This window comes from Siphateles boraxobius, unplaced genomic scaffold (genome assembly GCF_051911475.1).
Source record: "Siphateles boraxobius isolate OS27281-9 unplaced genomic scaffold, OSU_SipBor_1 8, whole genome shotgun sequence".
Classification (NCBI taxonomy): domain Eukaryota; kingdom Metazoa; phylum Chordata; class Actinopteri; order Cypriniformes; family Leuciscidae; genus Siphateles; species Siphateles boraxobius.
In genome coordinates, this window is record NW_027509208.1 from 8,399,011 (window position 1) to 8,415,549 (window position 16,539).

The 16,539-nt window shown below is 46.7% G+C and overlaps 1 protein-coding gene across 4 annotated transcripts; it reads left to right on the forward strand.

Moving 5' to 3' along the window:
- Window positions 1-449: 449 nt before the first annotated feature.
- asb2a.2 (ankyrin repeat and SOCS box containing 2a, tandem duplicate 2) lies at window positions 450-6,123 on the forward strand. 4 transcript variants are annotated; one of them, XM_077219448.1, is made up of 10 exons: window positions 450-528; window positions 775-1,005; window positions 1,100-1,222; window positions 1,643-1,812; window positions 1,896-2,051; window positions 2,142-2,387; window positions 2,472-2,643; window positions 3,214-3,784; window positions 4,034-4,187; window positions 4,305-6,123. In XM_077219448.1, the coding sequence occupies exons 2-10, from the start codon at window positions 782-784 to the stop codon at window positions 4,430-4,432; spliced, it is 1,944 nt and encodes a 647-aa protein (XP_077075563.1). In that variant the 5' UTR covers window positions 450-528; window positions 775-781; the 3' UTR covers window positions 4,433-6,123. The 4 variants fall into 4 exon arrangements, with proteins under 4 accessions (XP_077075563.1, XP_077075564.1, XP_077075565.1 ...); XM_077219449.1 differs by having other exon boundaries at window positions 468-528; window positions 1,127-1,222; XM_077219450.1 differs by having other exon boundaries at window positions 468-528; window positions 1,127-1,202.
- The last annotated feature ends 10,416 nt before the right edge of the window (window positions 6,124-16,539 follow it).

The window sequence follows — 16,539 nt, forward strand, 5'->3', positions numbered from 1 at the left end:
TCATCATTGGACACAATGTAAATCTTTACAGCACAGTTTATTATAGAGTATAATGTTCAAATACAATGTACAAATAAAAACAGCCATTATTTCACATAAAACATATTTATATATAATCAGTCATGTCATATTCCTGTTTTTGCACATTTAACTAGTATACTAAAGGATGTCCAGTGCTGCAACGTTGATTTATAGCTAATTATTAAATTTGTGGTTAAATGTTGTTTTCTAGTTCAGGGAAAATGTTGATTTTTACCAGTTTCAAATCAAAGTAAACCAATCCGATACTTGTTCTTCTGCTCTTCCCGTTTCTTGGCCCATAAGTAAAGAAGATCATGTCCCATCTAGGCCAGACATGCTATAATGAATCACATGCAAACCAGGCAGATGTATTTATAAGATTATCAGTTTTGTTTACATCGTGACGTGAAATCAGACTCTTCATAAAGCAAGCAGCAGCAACTGCCATACAGAAGAAGGAGGAGAACCACATACACACATTAATAATTGTTGATATTCTGCAGAAAGGTAGGTGGACTTCTTAGTGATAATAGTAATGAATTATAACGTTGATGTTAGGACTTATGAAACCTAAGATGTAAGGGAACTTGTGTGGATTTTTTATTTTTTTTATGTTTATGAGAATATCTTTGTTATTAACCTGGTATTTTGAAGCTAATTTGTCTTGACAGTTTGTCTGATTGATTAGAACTAGGCCTACATTATTTTGAACATTCTTCGGTATTCTAATTACTGAGCACTTTACTATCACAGGTGCAAAATGGCAGCAGCCTTGGCTGTTTCAAGGACAACAAATGAAGACCTAGAGGACTACAGTGCGTATGCACGCATGTCTGAAGAACAGCTGCTACAGTTAGCTATTGAACGAAGTCTAGCTGAAACCAATTTAAATCCATGGCAGATTCGACAACTGCATGCCCGCACAGTGCCAGCTGTCCCTACACAACAACAACGATTTAACCCTAACTCAGCAAACCCACCCAGGTAATTTTAGTCTTGTTATGCACAACTATGCTTCAAGTAAACAATCACATACAAAAATCACTTTAATGAAAATGTATTGCTGGCCTCCTTTCAGTGATATTACGTGTACACAAATCAACAGAAATGCTCAAGATCATTTCTTCAGTAAGGACAAACACAAGGTGATTGCCTGGACAAGACACAATGGACACCTGCAGGTCAGACTGGAGAATGTGAAGTGAGTGGCAGGAGAGGTCTCATTCAATTTGTGTTTGTGCTGTTGTTGTGATTAGCAGCGACCTATTACTGATATTAAGACCAACAGCACAATTGCAAGTGCAATATTGCTTTTGTACAACAGTTCAATTAGCAGGTTAATATGGAGTAACTTACACATCAGACAATATTTCCAATTAATTTGTTCATCTTTGTTCTTCCAAAATGCATAAATGAATGACAGACTATATTGTTTCCTTCATGAATTAATCATTGTTATTGAACGAATAGTTTGTTTGACTGAATTACTCACTTGTCGCCACCTACTGGCGTAACGTGTAACTTACGAAAATGGGTCAATAGTGAGAAGCAATATAATGCTCATGGATTGATCTCATCCATTGAGATAACAGTCCTAAGATCCTCTTATTTGTTCTTCCAGTGATATAGACCCTTTTCTCTCAGTCATTTGGAGAGGAGATGCAAAGGCTCTACAAGAAATCATTCATTCCAAATCTAAAAATCTCAATGAACCCAATCAAGACGGCTGGATACCGCTTCATGACACTGCATACTATGGCCATATCGAGTGCCTTAAGATTTTGCTCAAAGGTGATGAATGAATCAATTCAGATTCATGTCCAGTCCAGAATCGCATTCTTCAAAATCACAGTTGTATCCCATCTCTCCCACAGCCAGACCAGATACAATCAACAAACGAACAAACACAAGTCAGACACCGCTCATTCTGGCAGTGGGTCGCAAACATGTTTCTTGTGTATTGCACCTCTTAGAGCAAGGAGCTGATCCTAACATTGCAAATAACCAGTGGGAGACACCACTGCACAAAGGTAAACATAATTTTAGCATGATATTTCTCAACAACTGCACAAATGACCAGAAAGAGGTCTGAACCGTCATTGTTGGTTTTTTTTTTACAGCATGTGAGAAACCTAATGAAGAGATTGTGGAGCTTCTTTTGAGATTTGGAGCTTCTCCATCCAAAGCCTGTATTCAAGGTGGTACTCCACTACATGAAGCAGTGAGGAACAAGAAGTTAGAGATTTGTAAGATATTGGTACAAGCAGGGGCAAAGCTGTGGGCCAAAAATGTTTATGGCATTGACAGCCTGTTTACAGCTGCTCAGTGTGATGCTGTTGACGTGCTTAACTTCCTAATTTTTAAAGGTAAGAATTTTTGAAAGGTAAGACGAGAAAAAATCTATTACTTACTTTAATCTAGTAGCATTAACCATGTTACCTATTCTTTAGGAGGTGATATTAATACCCAGGCAAATGATGATGCAACCGCATTGTTTGAGGCTTCTAAGAATGGTCATGATGAAGTTGTTGAGATCCTCTTGAAGAAAAGAGCTGATGTTAACAAAGCCAACAAACATGGATTACTTCCTATTCATGTTGCAGCAAAGAATGGCCATGAGAGGTTAGTAGACCTACTACACTATATACGTAAGTAAATCCCATATTTATCTTTATTACAGAGCTCTTGAGATTACGTAAATTTGATTGGTTCTGATTGAAAGCTCCAAATCTGATTGGTGGAGCTCTCTTTGCAGAATCATGCTATGTTCAATGTTCAATTTTCCCCAGGAATTCCACTGCTGAACATGGCTGTTTGAAAAAAAAGTTTAAATAATGTGAACTGATGACTTTAACAAAAGCATATACCATTGATTAATAGCCTTGGTGCTCATAGTAGGTCTGTCTTTCAAAATGTATAATTCTTCATTAAAAGTCTAAATTCCCCTATATGGAGAAAATTAATGGGATTTTTACTTCTGCACTCTATAGTATACTCACCATTGTCCGCAGCAATATATAAGTCTACTCATCAGTAACTGGCTCTACTTTCGTGTCTCTCCTATCACGCCACAGACTCACGCTCATTTCATACGAACGTAACTGGCATCTCAGTTATTGATTATAATTGAAAATGACCTTGAAGAAATTTATTCATGAAGAAATAAATATCTCTCTTTCTCATCTTCCTCAGCATTGTTGCCCTATTAATCCCAAGAACTAACATGGCCAAAGTGAAATACTCCGGTATCAGTCCTCTTCATTTTGCTGCAGAACGTAACAGAGATGATGTTCTAGAAACATTGATTGAGGGTGGATATGACGTCAATGCCACGCTGTCAGATGACTGGTCAAAAATGCATGAAGATCGTCGCAGCACGGCTCTGTACTCGGCTGTGGCAAACAGGAACATTGAGGCAGCTACTATGCTGTTAGAAGCAGGTGCTAACCCCAACCTGGACATTTTCAACACCCTGCTAGTGGCTGTGAGGAAAGGAAGTATGGAAATGGTGGTCTTACTGGTACAGCATGGTGCTAATGTCAATGCCCTACTGCCAACTCATCCCACCAACTTCCCAGTGGTTTTGGCTTTCTGTGTGAGGCACATGTTGATGATGAAGTATCTACTGGACAATGGCTGCGATGCACTATCATGTTTTAACTGTCAATATGGCAGTAATCCTCACCCCCCCATAAAACTAAGACGGAATGGACATGAAAGAATATATTGTTTGAATGACGAACCATCAGAATACTGTGTACAGGTACAGATTTCTAATGAGATGATTTCACTTTAACACATTTTTAAAACATTTAGAATAAAACAGTCTTTAAGTTTATATAATTGTTTCATAATATTTTATAAAATAAAATATAAAAAATATATAGTAAATAAAATATAGCATTTAATCGTATTATATTTATTACATGCTATATTCAACTATATTCAATTGTATAATTTGACTAATTTCTGTAAAATCAAATTAATTTTATTTAAATTTCTTTTTTTACAGTTTTGTGAGATAATCTCTCCTCCCTCAGTCAGCGAAATGGCGGGACCAATCATAAACACGTTGCTTGACTATGTGGGTCATATTAAACTCTGCTCTAGAATAACTGAGCACCTAGACAGCTACAAAGAATGGGCCCATATTAAAGAAAAATCAGGTAAGAAATTCTTTCTAATCTCTTCATTTGCAGAACCTAAAATTATTGATGTGCAATTGAATCAATTTTTCAAATAATTGGAACTAAAAATGAAAAACTGAAACCTCTCTATTTCAGTTCTTCCTTGCACACTGATGCATCTGTGCAGACTCAAGATTCGTCAGCGAATGGGAATCACCAGACTGAGGCGAATCAATTCTCTTCCTCTACCAGGAAGACTAATCAAGTTTTTGAGTTATGAATGAGAATCATTAGAGGATATCCTGTGATGAACTTCATGCCAATCTGAATTGTTTACAGAACTTGTTGATTTGAATTATTTTGTTCCCGGCTGTACTGCTGCTTTTATAGGGTGTATGGTGTTGTTTACACTAATCACTATATAGGTCAGTGTTGCCGCCGTTCATTGCCTTCCTATGATAATCACCAGCTGTGCCGCTGTTCTCATAAAGAGGATATTGCGCTGCTTGGGCTATCTGCTGTATATGTCGGCACTATAACATCATTCATAATGTTGTCACAGCCGCTCAAAAAAACTAAAATGCGCACATAGACAGATGCAAAAATTAGTAGGGAAAGACATTTGATTGTATGCTCAAGCGAGTCAATCCCATGTACCCATGTAAAAAAATGTGTTTACAGCCTGGTGCAAAAAGTGGTTTTGGTCTATACCGGTGGTGCTTGGACCCTGATAATCACTGCTTGTAGCTATATTTTTATTCTAGTTTTATTTAAAACCTATTTCTATAGGTTGACATTCAGGGCTGTTGTGGTCGTTGCAGGGTGCAGGTTTCAATGTGAGAAAGTAAAGCAAGCAAACAGGGACAATAAACTATGTTACAGTAGTTGCAGCATGTAAGAGATCTAATAAACCTAATACAATATACAATAAACACCATTCTTTCAAAAAGTTTATGTATTCAACAGGTATCATGGTTGGCTAGACCAACAACACCTTTATTACCACAACCATAAATAGTGTCTACACAAAAAGAGCAACAGTTTGTAAATGAATATTACTTTTAATTATAGCATATCAGCGACTAAAAGTAATTATATACTGACAAAAAATATTATACATATGGCAATGATTCTTGAAATTCTAAATCAGATATGAGCTGCAGTGCAGGTGGAGTCGCAGGCTGCGGAGAATGCAGGTGGCGATTGAGAAAGTCATATCTTGCTGAGATGAGGGAAGTCGATAAAGTGCACTTTCCTAACAGCCCCATCTTGCAGGGTGGCCTCTTCCGCAACACTGTCAAGGACTTTGCCCAGCAGTTCTCGGCAGTAAAGAAGCAGGCCAAGGCGATTAAACACATCTTGCCAACGCCCAATGACCCCTGAGGTCACGCTTGTTGTCTGCTCATTGCAGAGGGCATAATGAATTCACCCTAGGCTGGAAGAGTGTGTACAGAAATACACATAAAAGTATGGCAAAATAGCCATATTGGCGAGTAGGGTAGAGCCGGGATGATTGAAACGCGGGACGGATGAAACATTGACATTTCCTTGAAAACCACTCACGTTATGTACGTCAAATTTCGTCAGCACGTACAGCACGCAATGCCTATCAGACCCGCGAAAACATTTCTTCTTTACGTCTTGCCGTTTTAAGGTTAGAGCCGGAAAGCTGTTTTTGATTGTGGTTAGTGAAATCTTTTGTGCAGTACTTTTTTTTGACTGACAAGTTGTATTTATTGTTTCATGTGCCATTGTAATAATAATATGGCAGGTGTATTAGTACTGCATCACACCCTTAAGTGTATAATATCAGAGTTTTTTAGTTTACGGACAAAACAGGTTTAAATGGCTGGAGGCGCTGTCGGGACGGTTGAAACAGCGACTCGTGCCAGTTAAACCTGGTCATAGGAAAACACTCAATATGACTAAATCACTCAATATGACTCAAGGAATAAATGTAAGAATTAATTGTAAACGGATTTGTCTGTCTTCTTCAAAATAGCCTATTAGAAAGATTACGCAAAATGCACAAAGGCTTATCGCCGATTGTTTATTGGGCGACAGAACAAACATGTTAATATGAACTTTAAAATGAAAATAAATGACAAAATATGTTTGTAACAATATGTACATAAGTTACTTGTCAGGTACTGTTCATAAAAACAAGAATTAGATGAATAGTTACCTTTTAAACTGTTATGTTTCATCCGTCCCACCCCTGTGTTTAAATCGTCCCGCTGTGGAGGGACGATTGAAACAAAACGATACTCGGTTACTAACGTAACCTCGGTTCTCTCTAGAGAGGGAACGAGTATTGCGTAAGTTTAGCTTACGCTACGGGAAAGATTCATCTTCTCGAGATACTGAAGCCAAAAAATTATCCTTAATTTTGTATACCTTGTCAACGCAGTGCAGCAGCTAGCAGACCTAGAGCAGGCCATCTCGCGTGCTCATTGGCTGCCCTGCGGGCAACTGCTGCAGCCTACCAGTGAGCCCGGCGTGACGTCACGCCCAATGAAGGGCGCCCGCGCCTTTATAGCGTCACAGCCCGCCAGATAGGCGTGGCTTAGCGTATAAAATAGGGGCTGTAGGCTGAATTCTCTGGTTTTTCGACGACTGAAGCGAAGTCGCTCGTGGCGCGAGCACGGCCGGTAAAGCAATACTCGTTCCCTCTCTAGAGAGAACCGAGGTTACGTTAGTAACCGAGTATCGTTCTCTCACGAGAGGTTCTCTTGTATTGCGTAAGTTTAGCTTACGCTACGGGAACACTTTGTCAACGCCGTGCGCGCCTAGCATCCACATGAGACCCCGAGCTTGAGGGGAACCCCATAAGTGGAAAAAATAAGATGGCCAGCCACGCGGGCCATCACTTGTACATAAGCACATATAGGGAATACAGAGCAGCGCGCCGGTCTGTATAGTCATATGGCACATACCCTACTTAGTGCAGCTCAACCAGGAGAGCTGAGTCATGAAAGTGATCTGAGCAGGAGATCTGGGCAGAATACACCTCTTTTTCAGACTGACAACAGTTTAGCCTGCAAGGCAGGAACTTCTAGGTTATAAAACCTGACAAAGGTAGACGGGGAGCTCCAGCCCGCCGCTACACATATGTCATGGATAGAAATTCTACTGGACCATGCCCACGACGAGGCCACGCCTCTCGTGGAATGAGCCCTGATGCCCAGAGGGCATTGCAGACCTTTTGACGCGTAAGCTGCTGCTATAGCGTCCACTATCCATCTGGACAGGCTCTGTTTCGAGGAGGCGTGCCCCTTGGCGCGCCCACCAAACGAAACGAAAAGCTGTTCCGAACGCCTGAAGGAGGCGGAGCGCGTAATGTAAAATCTCAGCGCTCTGACAGGGCAGAGGAGATTCACATCACTTTCGCTGTCAGATGTTGGGAGAGCTGACAGCGATATAACTTGCGCTCTGAATGGAGTGCCGATCACCTTAGGGCCATAACCATGTCTAGGTCTGAGGATGACTTTAGAGTCATTTGGCCCGAACTCAAGACACGACGCGCTGACAGACAGCGCGTGCAGATCCCCTACACGTTTTACTGACGACAGTGCAGTCAGAAAAAACGTTTTTTAGTGATAGATATTTCAACCCCACGGAGTCTAGTGGTTCAAATGGAAAAGCTTTCAGGGCCTCGAGGACCAATGAAAGATCCCACATGGGAACCGACGGGGGGCGCGGCGGATTCATCCTTCTAGCACCTCTAAGGAAGCGGATGACCAACTCATGTCTTCCCAGTGACTGGCCGTGCGTCGATTCCGCGAACGCTGCCACGGCCGCCACGTATACTTTGAGCGTGGATGGGAACCTTCCCTTATCCAGCAGCTCTTGTAGGAAGGTGAGCAGCTGCGCCACCCCGCATGTCCGCGGGTCCAGACCTCTGTCGGTGCACCATCCAGAGAACACCGACCATTTGGACGCGTAGAGCCTTCTCGTGGAAGGGGCTCTAGACTGCGTGATCGTGTTCATCACTCCTTCTGGCAGGGCAACGAGTACCCGTTGATCAACCATGCATGCAGAGACCGGCGCTCTGGATGGGGATGTCAGATCGTGCCGCGAGCCTGAGAGAGGAGATCTGCCCTCACCGGAATCGGCCACGGAGCTGTATGTGACAGCCGTGCCAGTTCCGGGAACCAAGTCTGATTCTCCCAACGCGGGGCTATGAGGAGCACCGAGTGGCGCGTTTCCCTGATCCTCTTGATCACCTGTGGCAACAGAGAGACCGGAGGGAAAGCACATAGCGGGAGGCTGGGCCAAACCTGGGCCAGCGCGTCCTCGTCCTTCGAGAAGAACGTCGGGCATTGAGCGTTGTCTTTTGACGCAAACAGGTCGACTTCCGCTCTGCCGAATAGGCGCCTCAGTTTCTGGACCGTTTGGGGCTGCAGGGACCATTCCCCTGGGGGAACATTGTCCCTGGACAGTTTGTCTGGGCCGTCGTTCAAATGGCCAGGCACATGCGCCGCCCTCAGCGAGCGCAGGTTCATCTGTGACCAAATAAGGAGGCGTTCCGTCAGATTGCAGAGATTTCTGGATCTGACACCGCCCTGACGGTTTACATAGGATACCACAGATGTGTTGTCCGAGCGGACAAGAACATGCTGGTCCTGTATGAATGGGAGGAAGCGCTTCAGCGCGTTCTCGACCGCTATCATTTCCAGACAGTTTATGTGAAAACCCTTCTCCTGGTCTGACCACTGGCCAAAGGCCGGTCTGCCCTCGAACAGCGCGCCCCAACCCGAGTTGGATGCGTCTGTCGAGATGACCTTCCGATAAGAGATGGTTCCCATCATTACTCCCTGCTGGTACCAGTCGGCCACTAACCAGGGCTGCAGAGCTGTTATGCAGGTCTGAGTCACTCTGATTTTCTGGCCGCCAGACACCCAGGCTCGGCGAGGTGCGCGAGCGTTCAACCAGCGTTGGAGCGGGCGCATGCGCAGTAGGCCCAGCTGGAGCACCGCTGCAGCTGATGCCATACAGCCCAACATCCTTTGAAATGTTTTCAAAGGGAGAAAGCTGCCCTTCTGGAAAGATGCGGCTAGATGGCGAACACGGCGCGCGCGCTGTGTCGATAAACGAGCCTTCATGGTCACCGAGTCCAGTTCTATTCCTAAAAAGGAAATTGACTGGCTGGGCAGTAATGAGCTCTTGGTCCAGTTGACCGTGAGACCCAAGCTTTCCAGATGACTGAGAAGCACTGTTCTGTGAGATAGTAGTTCTGTCTCTGACTGTGCCAATATCAGCCAATCGTCCAGATCGTTCATTATGCGCAGCCCCTGACTTCTCAGGGGGGCGAGCGCCGCGTCCATGCACTTTGTAAATGTACGGGGTGCCAGGGACAGGCCGAACGGCAGGACGGTGTATTGATATGCCTGACCGTCGAAGGCGAATCTCAAAAATTTCCTGTGACGGGGTACTATCTGAATCTGAAAATAGGCATCCTTCAGATCTAGAGAAATAAACCAGTCCCTCGGGCGAACGTGCGCGAGGATTTTCCTGGTCGTAAGCATTTTGAACGGTCTTTTTGCAAGCACTTTGTTCAAATATCTCAGATCTAGGATAGGTCTGAAGGCTCCGTCCTTCTTGGGTACGAGAAAATATCGGCTGTAAAAGCCTGACTCGCTCAGAGAAGGCGGTACCTTTTCTATAGCCCCTTTGCACAGCAGCTTTGCTATTTCTGCGTGAAGTAGGTGTGCTACTTCCGCATTCACTATCGTCGCGGTCCGGGCTTGAAATCGCGGGGGACGGCGAATGAATTGAAGTGTATAGCCCTGCTTTATTGTGCTCAAAACCCATTCTGAAATCCCTGGGATAGTTTCCCACGCAGCTATGTATGCCGCTAGGGGGCGAATGGCCTCAGGGTTCAGACCGCCGCCATTTGCGGGCTTGTGAAACTGAACCGGAGCCGAGAGCGCGGTGCGCGCGCTCTCGGTTCTGGGCAATGGCCGCTCGCTGACAGCCGAAACCGGCTGACTTATGTGAGATGTCCCGATCATAAGGGATGGGGAACATACTTTTACCACAATCTGGGCGGAAGAGCTCTCTGAAAGCGTGAGCGCGCGCACGCGGGCACGAGACTTACAACTGTATCTGACGCCTCGATCATAATAGATGGGGAGCGCTTTATTAACGCCCTGTGTTTTGTGATAACACTTAAACGCGCAGGCGGGGCCCGGGGGGAGGTTTGTGTTAGCAAGCGTGAGCGCTCTCTGGCGGGCACGAGACTTACGTTCATAACCTGCTTCTTTGATCGTGTAACAGAGCGGGCAGATAGTGGGCACAGACCTGTGGACACATTTCTTACATTCAACACTCGAGCGGCTTTTCTGCGTTTTATGAGAGTGTGCTCTGTGAGTGACACGGGATTTGGAGTGCTTATGTGTAGGGGTGAACACTGGGGCGTGGGCACATTCACTACACTTAAAACACTGACGGCGTGAGCCGGACCAGACATTATACTCTTTTTGAGATTTCTCTGGGTCGCCGTGAAAACGGCGTTTGTGTGCAGGCGAGAGGGTGAATAAACCGGCTCGTTGGCTGCTAGTTGAACCACTGCAGTAGCCTGTTCGAAGGGGACTGACAGGGAAATTAACTTTCACGGCGGTCCGGCCGCAGCGGGATACGCGCGTCTTTTCTCTCTCGCTGTTAGGAGGGCTTCGCGTGCTCGGACTTCAGCGTGATTCTTTGCCGAGGCCCTCTGGGGGGCGGCGGTCTGTGACGGCTGTCTGAGCGCGATCTAGGGCGGCCGCCCTGACGTCGCTGCGAAGGCTGAGGCTGAGGCTGTGCTGGACGCTGGGTGCTGGTTCGCACAGGAGGCTGGCTTTGTCTCTCGCGAGAGCGGCCTGTGGCGGAACTCGAGCGTCGCGGCAGGAAGAGGTTCATGGCCTGCGTGGTCTTTTGCACCACAGAGAAGCGGTCAACAATCCCGTTCACCGCTGGGCCGAAGAGACCAGTGGGGGAAAGCGGCGCGTTCAGAAAGGTGGCTCGCTCAGTTTCCCTCATATCCGCAAGCGTTAACCAGAGGTGCCTCTCCGTCACGGTTAACGCGGCCATGGCTCGTCCGATGGCTTGGGCTGCGGCTTTGGTGGCGCGGAGAGAGAGATCCATCGCGCTTCTCATTCCGTAACCGCAGCTGGGTCCCGGCCCTTCTCATCCCATTCACGGAGGAGGTCGGCTTGCAGGATCTGAAGCACAGCCATCGAGTGTAGAGCAGACGCGGCCTGGCCGGAGGCGGCATAAGCGCGGCCGACCAAGGCGGAAGTGGCTCTGCAGGCTTTAGACGGGAGGGCTGACCGTGACCGCCATCTCGCGGAGGGCGGGCAAAGGTGCGCTGCGACCGCCTCTTCCACAGGGGGAATCGCTGTGTACCCTTTTTCGGCGGCGCCGTCCACTCGGGAGAGCGACGCGGAGGCCTGTGACTGAAGTCTAGCAGAAAACGGTGTATTCCATGACTTCGTCAGCTCCGCATGAAGTTCCGGCAGGAATGGAGCGGGCCTAGTTTCTGAAACTGCGCGGCGGCGACTTTGAAGGAAGCAGCCGTCGAGCCTGTTCGGCGCGGGTTCCTTCGGCAGCGACCACTCGAGCCCGAGACGGTCAACGGCTTGTGTCAGCAGGCGCATAAGTTCCGCGTCAGCTCCAGCGCGGGTACGGGTGGATTCCTGGATTGTCGAGGTGGCGGAGTGAAGCGACCATTCCTCGCTGTCTGATGCCAGGATAGAGCAGCAGTCTCTTGTGACGTGTCCCTCGGACTCATCCTCCGAAGCGACGGCAGTGAGGCTCGCAAGCGGCAGCTGCGCGTCAGTGAGGAGAGGTGGGGAAGGCGAGAGCGAGGCTCGAGGGAGGTTCTCCGGCGAGCGCGTCGCTGTGGCCACAGGTTCCGGCTGTCTCAGGGAACGGCGCTTCTTTCTGCGCGGTCCCACAGGGGGCGGAGTGACTGCTGTGGTGTTGAAAACTTCGAGTCGAGCCCGCAGGGTCGACAGCGGAAGCTCCTCACAGAGCTCGCAGCCCCCGGACGCGAGGGCGAGCTCTGCGTGTTCCAGGCCCAGGCAGATCAGGTGGCGGTCTCTGGCGCTGAGCGGGGCTTTACACGAGCCACAGGAAGTGCGAGGCATCTTTAAAAAGACGCTCGCTGCTCTTTTAGAATAATATGCAAAAAGGATACGTCGCCGGATAGCGTAGCTCGCACGGATGGCTGAAGGTGGCGAAGACGGCCGGCTTCCTCAGCGCTGTCCTAGGCTGGCTGTTCGCTGTTCGACGGCGGCGGTGGCTTGTCTCAAATCCAGCGATGCGAAGAGCTCGCTGAAGAGTCGAAAAATCAGAGAATTCAGCCTACAGCCCCTATTTTATACGCTAAGCCACGCCTATCTGGCGGGCTCCGACGCTATAAAGGCGCGGGCGCCCTTCATTGGGCGTGACGTCACGCCGGGCTCACTGGTAGGCTGCAGCAGTTGCCCACAGGGCAGCCAATGAACACGCGAGATGGCCTGCTCTAGGTCTGCTAGCTGCTGCACTGCGTTGACAAGGTATACAAAATTAAGGATAATTTTTTGGCTTCAGTATCTCGAGAAGATGAATCTTTCCCGTAGCGTAAGCTAAACTTACGCAATACGAGAGAACCTCTCGTAAGAGAACCCAACTCCCGTTCAAAGTAAATTTTTACTTAAATCATTCTATGTTTCTACCGAATAACACATGATACTAAGAGAACACATATGTGAGTTGTTGATCACATACACACAAAAAAATCTATCTGTAACCTTATATTAGAAAACGACGTTTTTCTGAAAAGTGTTTCAACCGTCCCGGCTCTCCCCTACCAGTATCATAGTCATTATTTCTTAACCGAATGTAAACCGATGAGAAAGAAATCAGATGTGTCATGCAGCAAATTAGCTCAAAGGGGAAGTATTAAGAATTAAACATAACTTGTTATGATTAATTATGAATACTGGGTTCAGTTAATCAGATTAAATTAATGCTACAATCAATTAATCAGTTAATACAGCGAACACTCAGTATTGATTATTTATTAATTCTAAGAAAAAGGTATTTCATGGCCAGATAAAAATAATTCTTTCGTAGCATATATAGAGCTTAGAGCGTGTAGCAAGATCAGGAATCGCTAAATTGACTTTGTTGCAAGCAGAGAATCAGAACCCAATATGTATTGTGCACAAGTTTTTTTTTTAGCTAAATAACCAACACAACCAATTTTAACAAACACTCACACACACATGGGTAAAATGGAAAGTGACTGAATGAAACAGAAACAGGGAATGAAGCTATGGACAAGAGTCATTTAACCATATGAAAGGAACCAACAGTCACTGATTTCATTAGGCTTATCCTAAACATCTATTTAGTTAAAATATTCGATACTTGAATTGCCTTTGCAGTTGAAGCAGTCTGTTGTTCGGGAAGAGGGTCTTGATGATTCTGTGAGTTACGGAATAACTTGCGTAGTTAGCTTGTGTTATAGATGGGAGAGAGTTCTCTCTCTCTCCTGAGTAAGCACATGGTTGGTTGTAGATTGAGGCCTGCCACCATGCTGGAGAGGACATGCAGAACAGCACACAGAAGATACAGAGAAGAGGGAAGACAGCGGGAGGTCACTCTGACAGAGCCTTTTAACTCTGTGAGGAGGTCGTACTTCCATGGGTCAGTGAGCCAGTGTTAGCCTAAGCTTTCGGAAGGGAACGTTTTACGAGCCTTTGCCTTAAGCAGATCGTTTGCATATGTAACTGGATTGGGTGCTGATGAAGAAACTATTAAAGATTCTTGGAATACTAATATGTTGCATAGGTTTCAACATATAATATACACGATCCACGTAGGTCTTTAAAATACAAATTCGTAGATACCAAACATGGTATGATGTGATCTTGAATAATCAAATAACACTCTTATGCATTCAGGGATTAATACATAGGCAAAACACTATAAAAGAATGATCATAGAGTGAAATCATATACATAAATGTACAAGTCTCGAGTGATTATTCGACTGAGTTGGAAAAGGGTACATTATTTAAAGCTGCAGTCGGCAAGATATCCAATGAAAACGACACTATGCTCCGACAGAACATAAATCAGCCGGATTTTAGAAAAAACGCCGCGCTTCTACCTCCACCTAGAGCCTGTTATTTGTTTTGCAAAAATCCACCGCTCCTGGTTCTTCTGGTCCAATCAGCGCAGGGCTGTGTCAGATCTGACTGTCAATCACAGTTCGTGCACACACCACAGATCCCCCCTCCCTCCTTGTGCACGTTACAATATACACGCACTGACGAGCACAAACTCGATGGGAGGGTGCTCGGTGGTAGTGGGGGAGGGGCGTTAGAGTTGCAAACATTAAAAATTCACCTCAATCTGCCAGACTTGCTGACTGCAGCTTCAATAATTATATCATAAGACAGGAATAGAACAAAATACAATACAAGAGACAATATACATTAATAATAGATGCCCTGTCCTGGGGATATGCATGTTCATTTATAGAAAATGTGTTTATAAATAATTGCAGGAAAGTCTGTTTAAGGGCTATGTGTCTTTCCTTGCTTTTCACAGTTTTTTCAAGCAATAAAACGTCTCGGGTTACGTATGTAACGTCTGCCTGAGTAAGCGATCGTGACGACGAATGGGGTTTCGCTTACAAAGCCTATCAACTTCAAGTATTACAAAACGAGCCAATGGCAAAGAAATGCCATGGGTCTGCGTATCCAGTTCGAGGAGTGTAATGGCAAGCAAGCGAAGACACCTGAGCAGATCTTAGTACCGGCTGGTTGAAGCGAGTACATGAGAGGACACTGGCTCCACTCGGAGATTGAGGCTTTCACACCAAGGGGGCACGGTCGACCATGATGCTGGTATGCAAAAACAATTGCGTCCACTATCCAGTGAGACAACCTTTGCTTGGAGAGAGCCTTTCCCCTTCAGCTTCCCACCATAACAGACAAAGAGTTGGACTGAGGTCCTGAAACACTGCGCTCTGTCTACGTAGGTACGGAGAGCGCGTAATGGACAGAGCAGTGCCGAGGCTGGGTCTGCCTCCTCCAGGGGCAGTGCTTGCAGGTTCACCACCTGATCTCGAAAGGGAATGGTGGGAACCTTGGGCACATATCCAGGCCAGGGTCTCAGGATCACGTGAGAAAAGGCCGGCCCGAATTCCAGGCACGCTTCGTCAACGGAAAATGCGTGCAGGTCCCCTACCCTCTTGATGGAGGCCAATGCAACCAGGAGCGCTATCTTATTTGACAGGAACTTAAGCTCCACTGATTGCAGAGGGCCAAGGGGAACACTCACTGCAGGGCAGTTAGAACCACTGAGAGGTCCCAAGAGGGAACGAGAGGAGGGCGAGGAGGATTGAGTCTCATTGGGACAAGGGTGCCATAGGGTGCCCTGTCCCTGAGAAAGAAGGTCCTTCCTCAGAGGAATTGGCCAGGGAGGTGCTGTACAAGTTCGGAGAGGAATACAAGTTCGGAGAACCAGGTCTGGGTTATTCAGTGAGGCGCAACCAAAATACCTGCTCCTTGTCCTCCCTGATCTTGCACAGGGTCTGTGCTCACTGGGGGAAGCACATACTTGCGGAGGCCCCGCAGCCAGCTGTGCGCCAGTGCATCCGGTCAGGGAGTAATACAGGTCGCAATGGGACGAGTTGTGGGAGGCAAACAGGTCTACTGGAGCGTCCCCAAACTGATCCCAAATCAGCTGAACCGACTGGGGATGGAGTCGCCATTCTTCAGGAAGGGGCTGAAACCGTGAGAGCTCGTCGGCTGCACAGTTCAGGGTTCCTGGAATACAAATTGCTTGAAGCGACCTCAGATGCTTCTGACTACTTAAGAGGAGGTGGTGGTCAAGTTGCAACATACAGTGGGAGCGTAGACCACCTTGTCGGTTGATTTATGCTACTGTCACGGAATTTTCTGAGCGGACTAGTACGTATTGACCCCTGAGCAGCGCAAGAAAGCGGTGCAGAGCAAGGCGTACTGCCACCAACTCGAGGCAATTGACATGCCAAAGGCGCTGGGGTCCTGTCTAGGAGCCTGTGGCAGCATGTTCATTGCGCATGGCGCTCTAGCCTGTGAAGGAGGCATCTGTTGAGAAAACATGCCTGGAAACTCGTTCCAAGGGCACTCCGGCCCGTAGAAAGCTGAGGTTCGACAACGGGTTGAAGGTCTGACGGCAGGTCGGAGTAACTGGTACTCGGAGCATGCCGTGTTGCCATCCCCACCTCGGGACTCGGTTGCGAAGCCAGAGCTGAAGCGGTCTCATATGAAGAAATCCAAGCGCTGTTGCTGTGGCTGCAGATGCCATATGCCCCAGGAGCCTCTGAAATAATTTCAGTGGAACCGCACTCTTGCCCTCGAACTGTGTGG

Coding starts and splice junctions, on each gene's coding strand:
- asb2a.2 (XM_077219448.1), top strand. CDS start 782: ATGGCAGCAGCCTTGGCTGTTTCAAGGACAACAAATGAAGACCTAGAG. Junction 2,052..2,141: donor GGAGACACCACTGCACAAAG/GTAAACATAATT, acceptor TTTTTTTTACAG/CATGTGAGAAACCTAATGAA. Junction 2,388..2,471: donor TAACTTCCTAATTTTTAAAG/GTAAGAATTTTT, acceptor CCTATTCTTTAG/GAGGTGATATTAATACCCAG.